We start from the raw sequence: 20,416 nt of genomic DNA, 5'->3' as shown, positions 1-20,416 counted from the left end.
AAAAGGTGTCTCTGCATCTGACAACTCCAGGAAGACTTACCAAGCTCCTCCCAACTACCTGGCTCTCCAGGTCCTTCTGATCAGCCCTTCCCTCACTTCTGGTGTGGCCCTTTAAGATAAAACTAGCTTCTGGAAAATGTCTTCTCTTTTTGAGGCAATTTTTAATTTGGCCTTTACCCCAGCATTTTATCATGACTCTTTTTCTAAATCAAGACACCGTATGATGAAGTTTGGGAAGCATTTCCTCACCAGGAAGTTAAAAAATAAAACCGTGAGGCAGCATCTGTTTCGATAGTTTTATTGGAACACGATGGTAACACAAACATGGATTTGGGGTCCCACCACAGATGTTCCTCCTCCAGGCAGCATGCACCCCACTTCTGCAGCCAGCAGAGGCTCCAGGAGGCCTGCAGAAGGCGGAGGCAGCCCAGAGACAGACGTGGAGGCGTCTTCTGCAGTGGCGGGTGGTGTGTTGGCCCCTCGGGCCAGAGCTCTGACCAGCTGAGTCTGTGAACAGCCAGACTGGTTTGTTTTCACTCGAGGTCATGTGGCCATGACTGGGAGACCTGCCTGCCTCAGACTCCTGGGAAAACTTCCAAGGAGGGGGTTCTGGGGATTCCAGAAGGAATTCAGCCAAGAGACTAAGCACCTCTGGGGGTCACCAGGGCAAATCCTGCCTTTAGGTTTATTGGCAGATACACTGCTGAAAGCATCTGTTTTGTCCACTCTCTGCACTCTCTTTTCTCTGCTCCTTCATCCAACACACATTTATTAAGCTCCTACCATGTGACAAACTCTCCTGCATGGGTTAGACAGACAACGGGCACCAGAAACAGACAGGACCCACAGCCTCCTGAGGAGGAGAGACAGACAATATTCAAGGAATCACACCAACAGCGTGCCAGTGCCTTCCAAGGAGAGCTCTGAGGGGTGTGGCAGGGGCCTGGCCTGGTGTGAAGGGCCAGGGAAGACTTCCTCAAGGAAATGACATCTCAGGGCACTAAAATGGGCAGGAGGAGCCTTTTGTCGTGGAAACAGCTTTGAGCATGGAATGGGCAAAGCGAGTTAATCAAACTAAAAGGAAAAGAACAGCAGGGCCAGAGTGAAGTTGAAGAGGAGGCCTGGTGCAGGGAGAGGCTGGAGAGGGCCCAGCAGGGTCCAAGCACACAGGGCCCGAGGGCCGGGCTGAAGATGATTTTATCCAGCTGTGTGGCACGACCTGGATTGCATCTGCATGGCTCACTCTGGCTGTCGGATGGAGGGTGGACTGGGTGGGGGCGAGAGTGCTGAGAGGTGTTCCAACTGTCCTGATGGAGACGATGGTGGTCAGATGGAGTGACACAGAGTAGATGGGGAGAAGCCAGCAGATGGTGGAGCCAGGGCTCCATGAGGACCGAGGCAAAGGGAGGTGGCAAGGTGGACCCTCAGCCTGTGAAGCCCGGGCAGGCTTTGGTCTGAGAAAGGGACCTGGGGAACAGAGCAGGTGCAGGGGGAAGGCAGGCACGCAGCTGCAGACACGCTGAGGGAGAGTGCCTCTGAAACTCCCAGGTGGAGGTGTTGCGGAGGCGGCAGTGGGTCTCAAGCTCCTGGAAGGAGCCAAGCCTGCAGTTATAAATCTGTGAGGGATTTCGTAACCGAACCTCGTGCCTTGTAACTGGAGTTGTGAGTGCAGACAAGGTCACAGGGGGAGAGTTGCTGAGTGAGAAGAGAGGACTCTGGACTGAGCCTGGGGAACAGCCACATCTGATGGCAGCTAGAGGACGATGAGTTGCAAAAGGGACAGAAAAGGGAGGTCAGGGATGTTAGGGAGGGGGAAGACCACGAGGCATCTTGGAAACCAAGGAAGATTGAGTGTCAGGGGCCAGCCAGGAGATGCCACTGAGAAGCCCTGGGGGCAGAAGTCCCTCCACAGCCCCCTCTCTCTGGGGCTGGCACTATCCTGTCTCTTTGAGACACTTTATGGATCCTGTGAATAGGAACAGGGGGCCTACCCTCTTGGACAGGAGAATCAAAAGCTGCTTAGAGTGGTCAGGAGACGTGCCCAAGGTCATACAGCCACCAGAGAGTGCTGGGGGCCAACTCCATTCACAACCATTACAGTCCCTCAAGCTCCATTCCTCCCTCCATGAAGCCTGGCTGCAGACACTCTCCCCAGCAAGTCCACTACACACCACTTCTTGATGACAAGCACCAGAGAGGGTCATACTCTAGCAGGAAGGGACCCCCATGGCCTGGAGGTCTAAGCCTTGCTAGGAGGAAGGTGGCTGAGTCAAGGAAATATTTGCCCTCTCTCCTGAGAGGCGATGTAGTGCAGTGTCAGTGGTGTGGGTTTGAGGCCTGGCTTTTCACTCATCATCTCATTCATTCACCCATTCAACAAATATTTTTGCATGCCTCCTATGTGCTACGCACACTTTCTAGGTGCTGAGTGGCCTTGGGTAGGTCCCTTACTTCTCTGAGCCTCAGTTTCCATCTCTGTAAAGTTGGGGTGGTGAGTCTTGCTGTAAACTCATGTTGCTATAAGGGTTACAAGAGCTCATGCCAGGGAAGCACCTGGTACACAGTAGGTGCTCATGAAAAGCTATTTCCTTCCTGTCTCTATCTTTACCTTTCCTTTCCTTCATCCTGCAGAACCCAAGAGGGAGTGAGAGACCAATGCTTTCTTGCAATACCCTCTGCCTTGCTCAGAGGACATGCACGTTCCTACACATACGCACCCATGCACACACATGTGCACGCATCCCCGTCTGTCCAACCTTCTCTGCTCATGACTCCCAGGGCCAGCACCAACATGGGCTTTGAACCCATGGGATTCAGCCCACTCGGGCCCAGAGGAGTCTTGTGTGCCTGTCTGGGAATGCTGAGCACAGAATAGGCTGTTCCGCCCTAGGCCTGAGGACCCCACACCCAACTGTGTGTTCTGGGAGCCCCCCGACTCAGTCCAGGGTGAGTCCTTGGTGGCTTTGGAGACTGGGTCCTTAGGAGCTCCAGGAGTCACATCTTGGGGACCAGGAACAGTATCTTCAGTGTCCTGGGGCTAGGTCTAGACAGCCTCAGAGGGCAGCGTCCTCACCGCTTTCTGGGGAGGTCTCTTCTGTGGCTCCTCAGACAGTGGCTCCCCCGATGGTTCCTCTGAGGGGCCTCCCATGTGTCTCTGAAGGAACCTGAGCCCCCACAGGCTCTTGCAGCAGCTCAGGAGGTTGCTGGAGCACGTAATGCAGGACAGTGCTGGCTTCCTGAGGAGACACAAGCACATGCCAGGCTGAGGTGGCCACAGAGCAAGGCAGGGCAGCCCAGGTTTAGCCTCTCGATTTTGCTTCTACTAAGTCAGGGCCTGGGAAGGGTGGGATGGGGTGGGGAGGGGAGGGGAACCGCCCTTTGCCACCCAGAGCAGCCTATAGGCAACAAGGACTTCTTCCCTCAACCCACAAGAAGGAGTATTCAGGAGACTTGCTTTCAAATCCCAACTCCACTTCTAACATGTTGTATGCCTATGGTCAATTTACTTAGTTTCTCTGGACTTCAAATGAAGATAAAAATATCCAGTTCAGGATTTTTGTTTTGTTTTTGTTTTTGTGTTTTTTGAGACAGGGTCTTGTTCTGTTGCCCAGGCTGGAGTGCAGTGGCGTGATCATAGCTCACTGCAACCTCAAACTCCTGGGCTCAAGGGATCCTCCCGCCTCAGCCTCCTGAGTAGCGGACACTATAGGTGCGTGCCACTGTGACTGGCTAGTTTTTTTAAATTGCCTTTTTGGCCGGGCGTGGTGGCTCACGCTTGTAATCCCAGCACTTTGGGAGGCTGAGACGGGCGGATCATGAGGTCGGCAGATCGAGACCATCCTGGCTAACACGGTGAAACCCCGTCTCTACTAAAATACAAAAATTAGCCAGGCGCAGTGGTGGGCACCTATAGTCCCAGCTACTTGGGAGGCTGAGGCAGTAGAACGGCGTGAACCCGAGAGGCAGAGTTTGCAGTGAGCCGAGATCGCGCCACCGCACTCTAGCCTGGGCGACAGAGCGAAACTGTCTCAAAAAAAAAAAAAAAAAAAAAGCCTTTTTTTATAGAGGTGGGTTGTCACTCTGTTTCCTGGGCTGGTCTTGAACTCCTGGGCTCAAGTGATCCTCCTGCCTTGGCCTCCCAAAGTGCTGGAATGACAGGCGTGAGCCACTGCACCCAGCCCTCACTTTTCCTACTCCTGAAAGAATTCAGTGTTACAGAATACACATAAAAGTAAGCACACATAGGCTGTCTGGTAGTAGGAGCCCCGTCAAAGTGTGCCATTTCCGAGTCTTAGTGAGATGATTCCTGAGCATCTGCAGCATGCCCCGAGTTGGGGAAGAAGTTTGGGAGAAGTCTGAGTTACTCCATCTGGCATTCAAATCAGCTGTGAACACCTCGGCCACCAAGGGAATCAAGCGTACTCCTCCTTCTCCCTTCCACATAGAGGGAAGGGAACACTTGTGCCTTTAGTGTCCATCTGATGATAGCTGTGGGTTTGGAGGCCTGACTTTGAAAGGCTTTGTGAACAAAGACATAGCTGATATCTGCGCTTCCTTCCATGTGAGGGCATGTGCCGGCCAGGCCATTGCAGAAGGTCTGGGTGTGGCCCTTCCTCCCTGAACACCCCACCTGCACCTGGGCCTCAAGGTCATCCCTCTGGCATTTCAGAGCCTGCAGGCGTCCTTTACCGTGTTAGCAGTGTACATATTTGACCAAGCAGGCAGGTATTTGCCCTTGCATTAACATTCCAGATGCAGCCTGTGGCTCTGAGAAGGCAACTCTCATTGCACTCAGTGAAATTATCAAAGAACAGCTAGCTCTAGGCTAGGAAATAACCACCTCCCTTCTTCTAAGGGGCCTAAAAATCACTTAAAATAATGCTATTTTGGAAATACCACATGTTCATAGTAACAAATTCAGACCATAAAGATTAACTAAAATGAAAATAAACATCTCAAGTCTTCCTCTATTCAGTCATATCTCTTTGTTACATGTCAATTTACTCATTAAATATTTTTAAATGAAATGCATTAAGCATCCAAAGAGACGCTATATAAAACACATATACATGGCTTAAGGAATATTGAAAAGATTACCAGTGGAACCACCTGTCAGATTAGGAAACTGAACTTTACCAGCCCCTGATTTGTTTCAGCAAATATTTCTGTATCCCTAAACAATCTATTGTGTTGTTCTGCCTGTATTTCACTTGTATATACATAAAATCATGTTTTATGAACTTTTCTCTGTAGCTAACCTTTTGTTATAGTTTAACACTATATTTTTGATAGGTATAGCTGTAGCTCATTTTCACCGTTGTAAAGTATTTCAGGGCCAGGCACAGTGGTTCATGTCTGTAATCCTAGCACTTTGGGAGGCCAAGGCAGGTAGATTGCTTGAGCTCAGGAGTTCGAGACCAGACTGGGCAACATGACAAAACCTGGGAAACATGGTGAAACTCTGTCTCTAAAAAAAAAAATACAAAAATTAGCTGGGCCTGGTGGCATGCACCTGTAGTCCCAGCTACTTGGGAGGCTGAAGCAGGAGGATTGCTTGAACCTGGGAGGCTGAGGCTCCAGTGAGCTGAGATTGTGCCACTGCACTCCAGCCTTGGGGACAAAGTGAGAACCCGTCTCAAAAAAAAAAAAAAGGTCTACTCTGGGGAGTAGGTGGTCCTGTGTGTGGGGGGAGTAGGTAGTCCTGCTCCATAAGGAGCAGTTAAAAACAAACAAACAAAACAAAAGATTGGGCATAAGTTGATAACTGTTTACATCTGTGTGATGGGTTCAGGGAGCCTTACTATGTAAACGTTTAAAATGTGCTGTAATTTTTTAAAAATGATATTTCATTGTATGAATAGACTTCAATTTATTTATGCATTTATCTGTTAAAGGACATCTGGATTGTTTCCAGTTTTTTACCCTTACAAGAAATGCTGCTCGGGACTTCACTGAACCTGTCCCCTGGTGCATAGGTGTTTGAGTGCCAGCTGAATTCTCTATCCTTTTCCACTAGTCTATTTGTCTATTCTTGCAGCATTACCACCAAGGACTTAATTGCTATATCTTATTTTTTTCCTCTTTAGAAAAGACTTGGCTATTCCTGATCCTATTCTCAACCGTACAGATTTTAGAATCAGCTTGTCCATTTCTATGAGAACACTGCTTGGATTAATGGGAATTGTTCTGAACATACAGATTAATTTGGCAAGGAGAAACATCTTTATTAAATTGAGTCTTTTCCTCCAGAATCTATGAGTCATTTGAATTAATGTTAGGGTATAACAAGGGTATTGCACATAAGATCAGTACACAAAATGCAGTTGCATATATGCAGTCCAGTTCTCTATGTATCAGAAATAGGTAGCAAGACCACTTATAACAACAACCAAAATTACAAGGCACCCAGGTACTCATCTAACAAAAGACATACCAGGTTTTTATGAAGAAAAGTATATAATCATTGAAAGATTTGTTTAACTCTTCTTCAATGTCTAATTTTCTGATTGTTCTTGTAAGTGGTAGTTTTCAAAAGTTGACAATGTACGTTGATTTTATGCCTGGCAATGCTGCTCAGCTTTCTTATTCATGACAACAATTTGTAGATACTTTCTGGTTTTTGTATAGAGGATGGTTATTAGCTGTGAATAATAATAGTTTTGTTTTTTTCCCCCTTCTTATTTTTTAAATTTATTTTTCTTGTCTTACTGGACTGATCTCTGGTAATATGTTGAATAGAAGTGTGATGGCCATCTCTGCTCGCTATTTTAGAAGTAGTTTATTAGTATTTCCTCAGGTTAAGGAAGTTTCCTTCTGTTCAGAATGTGCTCAGATATTTTGTTTTGTGTTTCAAATCGTGAATAAATGCTTAAACTTACCCAGTGTTTTTTTTTTTCTGCCTCTATCGATATAATATTCACAAAGACTTTTTTTCTTCTTTAATTTGTTGAGGAGCGGAATTACATTAGTAACATTTCTAATATTAAAGCAACCTTCCGTTTCTGTATAAATCTAACTTGGTCATAAGGAATTATATTTTTCTTTAAAAATATTGCACGATTATGTTTTCTAATGCTCTGAAATTTTTGTTAACTATGTTCATGTTTCTGATTAGCTTGTAATTTCCCTTTTCATACTTATTTTTTAATCTGTTCTCACAAAATAAATAGGAGAGTTTCTCTTTTTTTCTCTCCTCCGAGAGAGTTTGTATAGGACTGTACAGTGATCTCTTTTCTTTGAGTGTCTGGTAGAACTCATTTGCAAAACCAAATACTATTGGTGTTTTATTCATATTATGTATTTATTTTTAAAATATGGAATTCTCATGAATTTGCATGTCATACTTGTACAGGAACCATGCTACTCTTTTCTGTATGGCCCCAATTTTAGTATATGAGCTGCCAAAGTGAACCTGTCATTTTATTTACTTTTAATGGTTATAGGGCCATTCAGGTTTTCTATTTCTTCCCAAGTCAGTTTTGGCAAGTTCTGTTTACTTATTCACTTCACCTTAGTTTCTTCTTGTTTTGGGCATAAAATTGATCATAATGTTCTTATTATCTTTTTTGATCTCTGCAACATCTATATTAATATCTCCCCTTTATTATTCATAGTCTTTACTTAGGTTGTTTATTCTGTTATCTTAACAAATTTTGCCAGAACTTTTCAAAGTACTAAAGTTTGGTTTTGCTGCTCTTCTCCTTATTAAATCTTTGTCTTCTGTTTCATTAATTTCTTCCTTTGTCTCTACTGTTTCCTTTCTTTAATTGTCTTTGAGTTTATTTTGTTTTTCTTTTCAACTTCCTAAATTGGCTGTTTAAATCATTACATTTCAAATTTGCTTTTAAAAATATGAGCCATTAAGGCTATATATTTCCTTTTGAGTAGCGTTTTAGTGGCATCCTATAAGCTTCGATGTGCAGTATTTTCATTGTCGTTTACTTTAAAATGTTTTCTAATATCCATAATTATTTTTTCTTCATCCCATGATCTATTAAAAACGTTTACAACTATGTAAGAGTTTTGTTATTATTTAATTTTGTTGTAGTCAGATAATTATTCTGTATGAAGCATATTCAATGCCTTGAAATATGCTGATACATACTTCTTAGCCTAACACATGGTCAGCTTTTTAAATGTTCCATATGTGGTTGAAAGGAATATGTACTCTCTAGTTGTTAGATACAGTGTTCTAAGCGTTTTGTGTTTCCCAAATATTAATTACTATTTTATCATAGTTTAATCTGTAAATTTTGATAGAGGTATATTATACATTTTCTGCCCTAACGATTATTTGTCAATTTCTCTTTGTAGTTCTGTCAACTTTACATATTTTTAAAGCAGGGTTATTTGGTACATACAAATTTAAAATGTATCTCTCTGGTGAACTGAACTGTTCATCAAAATATGGTGGCCATATTTATCTTTAAAGATGGTATATTTTGGCCGGGCGCGGTGGCTCGTGCCGGTAATCCCAGCACTTTGGGAGGCTGAGGCGGGTGGATCTGAGGTCAGGAGATAGAGACAATCCTGGCTAACAAGGTAAAACCCTGTCCCTACTAAAAATACAAAAAAAAAAAAAAAAAAAAAATTAGCCAGCCGTGGTGGCAAGTGTCATCTACTCAGGAAGCTGAGGCAGGAGAATGGCATGAACTCAGGAGGCAGAGCTTACAGTGAGCCGAGATCCCACCACTGCACTCCAGGCTGGGCAACAGAGTGAGACTCCATCTCAAAAAAAAAAAAAAGTTGGTATACTTTTGCTTATAGCTACTCAGATTTCTTTCAGTTAGTATTTGCTGGGTACATCTTTTTTTCCTTTCTATGCTTTCAAAAATTATGTTCTTTATATTTTAAGTCTCGTGTAAAAACATTTGTTTGGAGTTAAAAAACCAAGCCTGACAATCTTTGTATTTTTTTAATTGGCCAATTTGTTCCATTTATATTCACTGTAATTACTGATTTATTTTCATTCATTTCTTCCATCTGTTTTTGTGCTTTACATTTGTCCCATTTTTTTCTAAATTTTCCCCCCTTTTCTTGTTTTAAGTTGATTTCTTTTTCTCGTTCTCTTTCCTCCATACCATATGGAATCTCTACCTTCTGTTTTTTAAGTGATTATCCAAGGCATTTTGACATGCATATTTAGCTTTAAAAAGCCCAGTGGCAGGAGTCCTTCTCTCTCTTACTTGACTTGCCCCCCATGCTGTGCATAAGCTGGGATGAAACACCAAACTGGGATTCCCATGCTGTGTAGACTCTAGTATAGATTACTTTTAATGGCAAAAACTGCAATTACTTTTGCACCAACCTACCACTTGCAAAGATTCTAGTAGGTTTAATCTTCTTCAACCCACTTCACGGCCCCATGGCCCCTCTTTGCCCTGAGCCAGAACACTGGAAGCTAGTGGATGCTAATGGGGTTATAGGTGTGTATAACACGGCATCTGCTGAACTGTAAGTGTTTGTGATAAACACCTCATTTTCACATTTCCATCCTCCATTCCCCTTCTCATGCTAACAGCACCTTGATTCTTCTTTGGAATTCGACCTTCCCCACTTTTTGTCCTTGTGGATTAGGTGGAATTGACCTATTTCCCTTTGCCCTGGCTTCAGGGTTGGGTATGTGACAGTTGGTTCGGGGATAGACATATGACCCAATCCAGCCAATGAAACTGAAGCCTGGAGCTTTTTGTTGGAATAGTAGGAAAGGGATATACTTTTCCACTGGGTCTGCAAAGATGTTAAGATAGAAGCTTGCACCCACTGGTGGCTCTGTGGGAAGACTCCGCCTGAGGATGAAGTCAACACAGTGGAAAGCCGAGTTGAAAGTTGGAGAAAGACAAGTTCCTGAGGACATTTGAGCCCTTGGGTCCAGCCATGCTTGAAGCTACTCTTAGTCTCTTCAGTTCTATGAGTCAGTTACCTATCTCCCAAACTCCATCCTCTTTTAACTGGGTTTCTGCTACTTGCAGTTAAGAGGGTTCAGACTAATCATATTCCTAAATAAATGTCATTTGAATCTGAATCTCGTGTTTTTACATGGACGGTGTTATAATATGTTCAGCCACCAGGGGACAGGACCCGGTTTCAGAGCTACTGGGCATGGGTAGCTTTGCTCAGCCCCGCTCTGAGCCTCAGTTTTCTCATCTGTGAAATGAATTAATAATAGCACCCTCACAAGGCTAATGTGAGGACAACAGATGATGAATGTCAGTGCCCCTTCCCATTTCCCTCCACTGCTTATCATACAAATGATCAGACAGAACCACCATCTGTATGTGTTACCCTGCTATTTCTTGCATCTGTGCCTTTGCACAGATTTTGTTATTCACACTGCTTTAAATTCCTACCTTTTCTTCTTTGCTGGTCAATTCATCCTGTGTCTTTACTTTTTTTTTTTTTTTTTTTTTTTGAGACAGAGTCTTGCTTTGTCGTCCAGGCTGGACTGCAATGGCACCACCTCAGGTCACTGCAACCTTCACCTCCCGGGTTCAAGCAATTGTCCTCCCTCAGCCTCCTGAGTAGCTGGGATTACAGGTGCATGCCCAGCTAATTTTTAAATTATTTTTAGTAGGGACGGGGTTTCACCATGTTGGTCAGGCTGGTCTCAAACTGACCTCGTGATCTGCCTCGGCCTCCCAAAGTGCTGGGATTACAGGTGTGAGCCACCATGCCTGGCCAATTTCTCCTGTTTCAATACTCTGCTCAGTATCATCTCCTCTGGGCAGCTGTCTCTGAGGTCTCCCAGAATTACTGGGTCCCTCCTGGCCCCTGCAGCCCCTTTGCTGAGGCACTTATGTCCCTGGGTTAGGTGTCAGCTTACTTGTCTGTCTCCTGGACTGAACAGGAGTGTCATAAAGGCAGGCATTGGATCTTTCATCATCTACCTTGTCCAAGTTTATAGTAGGTGTTCATGTGTGTTAACGAAAGAATGAGAACCCCAATAAATCTCAGTTTGGATAGTGATTCTCCTGTCTTCTGACTTCCCAATTTCACAGATGGTCAGAAGCAGTCGAGCTTCTCCCCGGCTGTCTCCAGTAGCAGGTACCCACTTTCTGGCTTCATTTCACCATCTACCTTCTCACCACCAGCCTGTAAGAGTCTTGTGGGCAGGAGCCCCGGAGGGAGACCGTGAGGGAGGTTTACCACTTCAACAAACATCTGAGCGGCAACTGCGTGCTAGGAGTGAATGGGAGGAGGTGTGAGATTCAGAACAGGAGTCCTGTGTTCTGTCTGAGCCTTCCTCATCCACCGCTGCTGGGTCTCAGACAACTCCATCCCTCTCCGTTCCTCAGTCCCTCTCCACATCTGTACAACAGGAGCAGTCCTGAAGAAGAGGCTGTGAAAGCCATGAGATGAGATGGGAGAAGTGGAATGTTTTGAAATTTCAGGGAATCCTTCTCTTTCTCCTCCTTCGTAAATGTTTTGTCACTGAGGGTCCCTAAAAACTCATGGGACTAAACTCATGAGCTAAAAAGCTCATGCCTGGAATCCCAGCATTTTGTGAGGCTGAGGTGGGCGGATCACGAGGCCAGGAGATCAGATCGAGACCATCCTGGCTAACACAGTGAAACTCCGTCTCTACTAAAAATACAAAAAATTAGCCAGGCATGGTGGCGGGTGCCTGTCGTCCCAGCTACTAAGGAGGCTGAGGCAGGAGAATGGCATGAACCCAGGAGGTGGAGCTTGCAGTGAGCCGAGATCGCGCCACTGCACTCCAGCCTGGGAGACAGACAGAGACTCTGTCTCAAATAAAAAAAAACCCAAACAAACAAACAAAAACCTGACAGTAGAGGGACTGTGTGCTAGGGCTCTGGGTTGATCCTGTACTGAACAACACACAGAAACCCCAGACTGAGAGGGTCAGTTTCATCCTGGGAACTGGGTCACCAGGATGTCACTCCTTTAAGAGGAAATGGAAGTGCAGGAGGTTGGGGAGAAGAGGGGTTGGCTCCTACCCTCGGGGCCAGCCACAACCCACCTCACGAGAGGTCTTTCTTATTGCCTTAGACTTCTGCAAAAATTGGGGGCAACCCTTTCCTCTAGGCCATACCTATTTTTTGGTTGTCATTTTTTGGTTTTTTTTTTTTTTTGAGACGGAGTCTCGCTCTGTCGCCCAGGCTGGAATACAGTGGCCGGATCTCAGCTCACTGCAAGCTCCGCCTCCCGGGTTTACCCCATTCTACTGCCTCAGCTTCCTGAGTAGCTGGGACTACAGGCGCCCGCCACCTCGCCCGGCTAGTTTTTTGTATTTTTTAGTAAAGACAGTGTTTCACCATGTTAGCCAGGATGGTCTCGATCTCCTGACCTCGTGATCCACCCGTCTCGGCCTCCCAAAGTGCTGGGATTACAGGCTTGAGCCACCGCGCCCGGCCTATTTTTTGGTTGTTTTAAAATATGCCGTGGTGGAAATTTCAGGACACAAAGTCACCTGGAGACCAGTCATGGTGTTCTTTTCATTCCCCCTTGTTTTCTGCCACAAACCAACATTACCCAATATGCCCAAATGACCACACTTCAGCCTTCTGTTCATGAAAGGAATTCTTTTCTCAAGGCCTTCTCCTGGTTTTCTGGAAGTAAGCACAGAGGGTTTGCCTGTCCCCAGGGTCTGCTTTGAAGAAGTGGAGACTGAGGGGTGGTGGGAATGGCAGGGATCCCCCTTTAAGGCAGGGCTCACTTCATCCTGCGTTAACAGGCAGCATGAGCAGGGTGTTGAGCAGGCCGGGGAGACTCCCAGCAAGAGCTTTGCAAACATCTGGGTTTGCTTTTGCACCCAGTGAGGTGAAATGAACCCCGTGGGACTTACTTGAGATCAACAGTTGTCAGTCACAGGCCTTAACCCCTTTTTAATATCTTCCATGATAAAAGGAAAGTGAGGTTCTGGGAGCTTTAGGTCCACAAAGGGAATTGTGATGAGGGAGCTCCTGGGACCCCTATCCCTGAACACTCCTGAGCTACAGCCTTGGACCTGACCTGGAGGCTGCCAGAGGGAGGGGTTGGCTGTGACTCCAGCAGGATCCCTGAATTTGCTGGTGAATGAATAAATGCCTGGCAAGAAGTAGCATTTACTAAGTGCTCATGTTCTGGGGCCTGAGCTAGGTGTTTTGCATCTTTTTTCTGTTTAACTTTCTCAATGGTACGATAAAGCTAGAACAGGTGTGTGCATTTAACAGACCATGAACGTGAGGCTCCGCGTAAGTAGGAGCTGCCCCAGGTCATGCAGTAGCAACGTTCAAATCTGAATCCAGGGCTATGTGACTTCAAAGCACGCTTCCCTCCCATGATGACATGCTGCTTCCTGTGGGGCAGGCCAAATGGATCAGGCAAAACGGTACAGAGGGATAATACGAGGGACACGGAGATGATCTGGGCAGGGCTGCCAGTCTCCAGCAACTCAAGGGTGAGAAAACGTTTGGGTTAATTGCTGCAGTGTAAAAACAAAACTGCCTGTGTGATAACAGGAGCCTGTAAGTGAGCGTCTGCAGGTAGGTGTGCCAGTGTATGCACAGGTGTAAACTACACACAAGGGCCGGTCTGCTTGCACACAAGAGCGTGTGTGTGCTCCAGTGCCTGAGTGTGCATGGGTGCGTTGCCCGTGAGTGTGAGTGGGCATGCACCAGCAAGACTGTGTGGCACAAAAGCCATTTCTGGCTCTGGAGTTCACGGGAGGCTACATGGAGCAGGTGGCATTTGAGTTGGGCCTGTTGCCATGAGGGGTGTTTGGGAAGGTGGGTAAGGCTCTTTAGGCAGACAGCAGCCTGAGCTCTGGGGTATTCTCTGAGAACAGGAAATGGCCTATCTCAGCTGAAGAGGAAGAAGCATGGGGCGGAAGAAGATGAGAAGGGCAGAAAAGGATTCTGTAGTCGGAGCATGAAGGTCTTGATTGAGGAATTTGTGTGTGATCTGGCAGGCACTGGGGAGCCACTGAAGGCTGTAGAGCAGGGGAAGTGTCATGAATTGAACAATGACTGGACTCAGTCTGTGACCCGGACAGCCCTTCTTCAAATTCTATGACTGCATGGGGTGGTGAATACCCCAGTGAGGGAATGGGGAAGGGAGCTTGCCTCTCTGGCAAAGCATATTCACTCACTGCTGGGAGAGATGAGGTTGCAGGGGAGTGGGTCTGGGCAATTTTCATGGGCATCCTCTTTAAAGGTAAAACTTTAGGCAAAATGTGTGACTCAGCATGGTCTTTGAGCATGCACTGGGTGCTCAGCCTGGGATCCCCCACCCCACCAGCAGTCATGCTAGCAGGGACTTTACAGAAGAGGGGACTGGCCTTCCCTGGGGTTGAGCACCCTGACTGAAGTCACACAGCTGGTGAGCAGAGGAACTGGGCTCCTGCCACCTCCGCTAGGCGCAAAGCCTGGGCTGAGCCCTAAGAACTACCACGCAAGGCTACCATCCACTGAGCTCCTGCTGCACTGCGGCCTGTCTCTAGCATTTTCTATGTCTTAACTCAGTTCCTTCTCACCCCAACCCCATAGGGCAGGTGCTGAGATTCTCCTCGTCTTACAGAAGAGGAAGTTAAGGCACAGAGAGGTTAGAAGACCTGGCAAGGGGGTCACACAGCCAGTAGGCGGCGCTGAGTGTGTTGCAGCCCGTCCGGTGGAAGAAGTGAAGGTGTGGGAGCCCTACTTCCTGGGAAGTCCCTCCCCCACCTCCCTGCCATCCACTTCCTGCTACTGACCTAGGATTGCTGGTAATAAAACCACAAGAGTATGCATGGAGGAGGCCCTTAACATCCACACTGTCGCTTAACTTTTACAACATCCACATGATCGATATGATAGATATTTATCCTGTTCTTATCTCTAACAGATGAGGGCGTCTTGGCCCAAAGAACTTCAGTCACTTGCCCAGGACTCACAGTAAGTGGCGGAGTCTTGAGAAGTCCAGGTCGGCCCCACGGCAAAGTGGGGGGCTCCCCGCCTTATAATGCACAAGGCCGAACTCAGAGGGGGCCCAGAGTTGGCCCACACTGCTCCAGAATCGGGGTCACACTCAGGTCTCCCAAGTCCTGGACTGTGTTTGCCCTGCCCAGCTGCTTGAACTTTTCTATAACTGCCACTTTCAGATGGGCTGACTTCACGCACCCTCTCCTCAAAACTGTGAAATGTTTTTTTCAAACTGAAGGAAACCCCCAGGCCACTGCCCACTCATGCCAACGGCGGCTCACACACAGGCACTTCTCAGTATCAGTCACGATCCCTCATTACGTCCCAGCTCTGAGAGGCAGGTGAAGTGTCGCGCCCATTTAGTAGATGGGGAAACTGAGGTTCAGAGAGGCCTACTGTTTGCCCCTGGGCCTTGAGCAGTGCCTGGCAGAGCTGGGAATTGCCTGGGCTTGTTGAATGCTGCGTCCTGGGTGTAGCCCCTGAATCGCCGTGCCAGTTTCTTTGGTTTGAGACCTTTACTGGCTCTGTAGCCTCTGAATGGCTCAGGCCTTGGACCTGGGGACCTCTCAGACGGTTCCTTCTCAGCCCCTTCCAGGATTCCTCTCCCCTCTTCCCTGTCCCCTCGCCCATCCTTAAATGCTGGTGACCCCTTCTCCTTGCGGTCTATGCCCTCTGCCTTAGTCTGCTGCCCCCACAGCACTTCTAGGGTCCTCTTGCTGATGTAGCTTCGAGGAAGTAATAACCTGATGGGGCTGGCAGCAGGGAGGCCCCCACAGCCTGTCTAGAAAATAGCGAGGCGAAGTGTGGCAAAAGGCTTCAAATACCCCTCCCCTTTAGCCAGTAATTATTTCCAGAAATTCCGTTTCTAGGGAAATAATCTGAAAGAAACAAAGTGTTCCCTGCATGAAGATGTTTATCATAGAGAGAAGAAGAGACAACAGCCAGATGCAACAGTAGGGAAGCGTTTTCTCGCACCTATTCCCGCGCGAGCTGGTGTACCCCTGGGGCTCACCGTGTGCTGGACACTGTTCTCCAGCCTCTGTATTATTCTTTCCTTTAATCCTTGTAACAGCTTTTTGAAACAGGTACTAGTAACATCCCCTTTGACAAGTGAAGACACCGAGGCTTGGAAAGGTTAATCGGCATGCCCAGGGTCAGCCAGCTCCCTAAGGTCTGACTCCACCAGCCTCAACCGTTACCAGGGTAGCGATGGTTAGTAGTCACCATTACCAGGTAATTGTTGGGAGAGGGTCAACGTGCTGGGCAGCGTGAGATGCTTATCAGGTGGGGCAGGCTGGGCTGGACTTTGCAATGCAGGGAGACTGCATGGCTCCTGGCCCTGGCTTCTCTGTGTCATCGGCACTGGCCCTGCCACTCAGGCAGCAATGGCAGGTGAAGGCAGAGACAATTTCTTAAGTCCCAAACAGAAACGGTGGAGAGAGAGTCAATGTGCTTTAGGTTTGCAAGAGCCCCTGTGAGCCATTCCCCACCACCCAGGGTGAAGGGGGCACCACCTGGGGAGTAAGGTGGTAGGCTGAGTTAGATGCTAGGCTGGGCCCTGCTCCCCACTCCCAACACTCTCCTGTTGGGTCAAAACCTGGATGGCAGGGGAGCGGGAGTCACTAGAAAGTGAGTTTGGGGGGTCTGAAAGCACAAAGGCTGTGCCTCACTTCCCATCTAGAAGCTCAGAACAAGGCTGTCTCAGAGGAAGGGGCCCCTGCAGGGGAACAGAAATAGCAGCTAGGAGGCCTCAAGCTGCACCCCAGTTCCTCCTTCCTCTCCTCCACAGGGGCTGCAGGAGATCATTAAAATCTCCCAGAGCCCACAGTGAGCCTCAGCACATGGCTGAGCCTTGGGGACTGCCTGCTAGGGTGTCCTAGGGGTGGGGACCCATAGCAGAGGCAAAGGCCTGCAGGGGGATGTAGCTGGCTTTGGACAGCGCCAGGGAGAGCCCAGGAGCCCGCCAACTATGTTCACGTGGCTGCCATGGAAAGAGAAGCTGACAAGACAGGTCTGGAGTAGCCCAGAGAATGCCACTGGGGCCAGACAGCCTCTGGGGACTTACACTAGGGGGATGCAGGTGGGGAGGGGAGAGAAGCCCGTACGGACTGCGTGCCATTTCCAAAGCCACCATGTTTACTACTGGAAGTGGCTGAGCTCCCTGACCTGGAAAATTTCCCTGACCTAGAAAATTTAAGTTTTTCCATCATCTGTGAAGTGGTAGCCTATAAGGTCCCAGAGCAGAATAAAACAAAGTATCTTACACCTGGGCACGTCCAGGTGTGCGTGCCAAGCTCCACTACTGGGGCATGGGCACTCACTCAACTGTTCCTTCCCCAGCCCTGGGAGGGAGGCGCTGGAATGATCAACCCCATTTTTCAGATGAAGAAGACAGAGTTTGAGAGAGAGGAAGTCACTTGCCCCATGTCAGCTAGCCAGCCAACTGGGGAGGTCAGCCTTCAGAGCTCTGGCAACAGACCACCGCCATGTCACAGATGGCTTCCCAGTTTGTGAGAGTGTCTCATAAGGGACGAGTGAATGGGGGAGACAGCAGGAAACTCAGCAGCCACAAAAGGGAGAGACTTGCAGCCTGCTCAGGAACGAACACCAGGTGGAACAAAAGCAGGGCAGAACAAGAGCGTGTGCATCCTCTTACCACCATGATATTAAGGCCGTGTCTGCACCCAGACCACGATGGGAAGGGAGCGTAGAGCTGTGACTTCAGGGACTAGGAAGGATGGCAACAGACATGGGGTTCTCTATGACTTTCCATTTTATCTTCCATTTTCACAGTAAGTTTTAAAACTGTGTCTCCAGATTCAGCATGAGAAGGAGAAGTTCCCTGAATCCTCTGGGCATTGGGGACAGCCCTGGCACCCACCCTGACAGTCTGTACCTGGGTGACAAAGGGATGTGGTCAGTCCTCACATGAGGAGGGACTGAGTGTCCTCCATGGACCTGCGACCTCCCGTCTGTGAGGCCCTCGCTACCTTCTGCAGCTTTCTGCATGGATCAGAGACAGGAGAAGCAGGCACACTGATGGCTGTGTAGCACCACCTGCCAGTTTGGGGCAGTCGGGACCACCTCGACTTCCTATCTCCAGGCAGGGTGGGGAGGGAATGGTCCTCCTACACCAGGAGAGCCTCAAGGGCTGTGTACACCCTGCAATGCAGGCACACCCCCTTCCACTCTCTGAATGCTCTGCCACAAACAGCCACTGCGAGTGTAATGAATACCCCAAAACAGGGAGCCCTGTGACTCACCACTGCTGCTTCAGGGACAGGGACAGCTGCCAGAATGCTTAGCTCTCTTTTACAGATGGGGAAATTGGGACTCAAGAGAGGGATGCGATCTCTCCAAGCTCACACAGCCAATCTGTGGCAGGGAATGAGGAAGTCTGGTCTGGTCTTCTGTCCCCATGGCTGGGGCTCTCTCAGCAGTCCCGCCCTGTGCCCAGCCTGCACCCTCACCTGCCCCTGACTCCCGAACCGGCAACTCAAGTCGTGACAAGGACACGCTTTACTGAATTTGCCTCCACACTTCGAGAGACTCATTAGTATGAAAAACACGTTCCTCACCACCCTTGCCAGAAGATTCTTGACACAACACAGTTGGGGGGTTGGCATGCACTCTCCGTTGTTAAGTATTTATATATAGTTAGTGTTGGAATGGTCCCCGGATACCGATCCAAGTCTCCCGTTTTCAGATGGGGGGCACCAGGCTTAGGGTCAGGACCCCCCTGGAACAATTCAGTAGCACAGCTGAGACATGCATCCACAGAGCCTGCCCTGAACTTTCCAGCTGCTCCTTGGCAAATGGGCCATGGGGAAAATAAATAAATAAATAAAGGCTGCCACTTACTAAGCATTTGCTCTGTGCCAGGTGCTTTGCATAAATCGGTGCTAAATCTTATCCTAGTTCTCTCAGGGAGGCATTTTTATTCCCATTTTGCAGATGAGCATGCTGAGACTCAGAGAGGGCAAGGCACCTGCCCAAGGTCACACAGCCAGGGGCTGGAAATGACACACATTTCTTCCCCCACGCCAGGGCTGGCAAACGACAGCCCACAGGCAAATTGAGCCCACCACCTGTTTTTGTTGAAATGGTTGAAAATAATAGAATAACATTTTGTGACCCTGTGAAAATGATATGCAGCTCAAATTTTTGTGTTCATAAACACAGTGTTATGAGAACACAGCCATCTCCATCCATTTGTGTACGGTCTGTGGCTGCTTTCACCCTACAAGGGCAGAGCTGCGGCACTGCAACAGGGATCAAATGGGCTGCACAGCCTAAAATATTTGCTATCTGGCCCTTTGCAGCAAAAGCTTTCTGACCCCTGCCTTTTGCTGGGCTGTCTCCTGAAGGGTCTGGAAAGTATGCAGCCCCCATACGGTTGTACAGGCCGTTCTCTGCACAAAGGCATCAGGTGAAGGGGGCAAGGGCCTGCAACAAGCCCTTCCTCTGCTTGCCAGGCTGTGCACCCCGGGCCGGGTCCCCTGGAGGAAGGGCCTTTTCCTCATTTGTTCGCCTTTCTGTGCTTTTTTTTTTTGGGGGGGCGGGGGTGGGGTTTGGCTCTGTCACCCAGGCGGCAGTGCACTGCAACTTCCGCCTCCCAGGTTCAAGCGATTCTCCTGCTTCAGCCTCCCAAGCAGCTGGGATTACAGGCACGCACCACCACTCCCAGCTAATTTTTGTATTTTTAGTAGAGATGCAGTTTCACCATGTTGGTCAGGCTGGTCTCAAACTCCTGACCTTAGGTGGTCCACCGCTTCAGCCTCCCAAACCGCCAGTATTACAGGCATGAGCCACCGCGCCCAGCCACCATGCTCCTTCTTAAGGGTACAAATGTACTAGCAGTGGCCCCGAAGGCATGGTGCCCCTTCCCACCCCATCTCGGTCCCTGGGAAGGTAGCACCTTCAGACCAGCTCAGAGGGAGCCAGGAGGTGTAGATCAGGGTAAAGGCAGGGCAGAGGAGGGGAAGGAGGGGTTCACAGGTAGAAGCCAGAGTCTCCAGATGGCTTCCAGTCACCATCCCCAGACCCATGTAGGAAGGTTCTCTACCTTTCAGTGACTCCTGGGGGGCCACGATTTATTCTCCTTGACTTTTGAGGCTGTAAAGGGCTTCCCACCTCCTCTCTGCTCTCCTTCCCCTGACTTCCTCTCCAGGAGTGGGAGGGGCTCTCACTCCCCAAACTCTCTGAAGAGACAGAAGAGGAAGAGGATTAACTGTGTGCTGGCACCGTTGCTCCACGTGGCTGCTGTGCAGAAGTGCAGGCCCTGAGAAGCTGGGCGGGCAGGGATTTGGGCCCCGATGGCCCACGGTGCAGCCTCGAGCTCTCCACCCAGAGCCTGCAGAGGCCACGAGCCGCCCTAAAGCCCGAACACTTGGGGAAGGAAAACTGGGCCTTTGGAGGGAAGAAAGGGAAGGAAAGAAGAAACAGGGGAAGGAAAAATCACAGCAAAAAGGATGGAAGAAAGAGGCAAAGGAAGAAAAGGCGGAAAATAAAGATAGCAC

At 48.5% G+C, this 20,416-nt stretch overlaps 1 protein-coding gene across 5 annotated transcripts in view; it reads right to left on the bottom strand.

Moving 5' to 3' along the window:
• Positions 1-282: 282 nt before the first annotated feature.
• HRH2 (histamine receptor H2) overlaps positions 283-20,416 on the bottom strand; it is a 52,761-nt gene continuing 32,627 nt past the window's right edge. For 4 of the 5 annotated variants that reach the window (XM_017864103.1, XM_017864102.1, XM_017864100.1 and 1 more), the window contains one exon: positions 283-3,236. In XM_017864103.1, the coding sequence (XP_017719592.1) occupies positions 3,044-3,236 (193 nt within the window). In that variant the 3' untranslated portion in view covers positions 283-3,043. Of the gene's footprint in view, positions 3,237-19,962; positions 20,099-20,416 lie in introns of all 5 variants that reach the window. The other variant, XR_001883819.1, reaches the window with a different exon arrangement.

This window comes from Rhinopithecus bieti, unplaced genomic scaffold (assembly GCF_001698545.2).
Source record: "Rhinopithecus bieti isolate Rb0 unplaced genomic scaffold, ASM169854v2 scaffold_74563, whole genome shotgun sequence".
NCBI classification, from domain to species: domain Eukaryota; kingdom Metazoa; phylum Chordata; class Mammalia; order Primates; family Cercopithecidae; genus Rhinopithecus; species Rhinopithecus bieti.
Note: the sequence above shows the minus strand (reverse complement) of the source record. Positions and strands in the feature narration are given on the sequence as shown.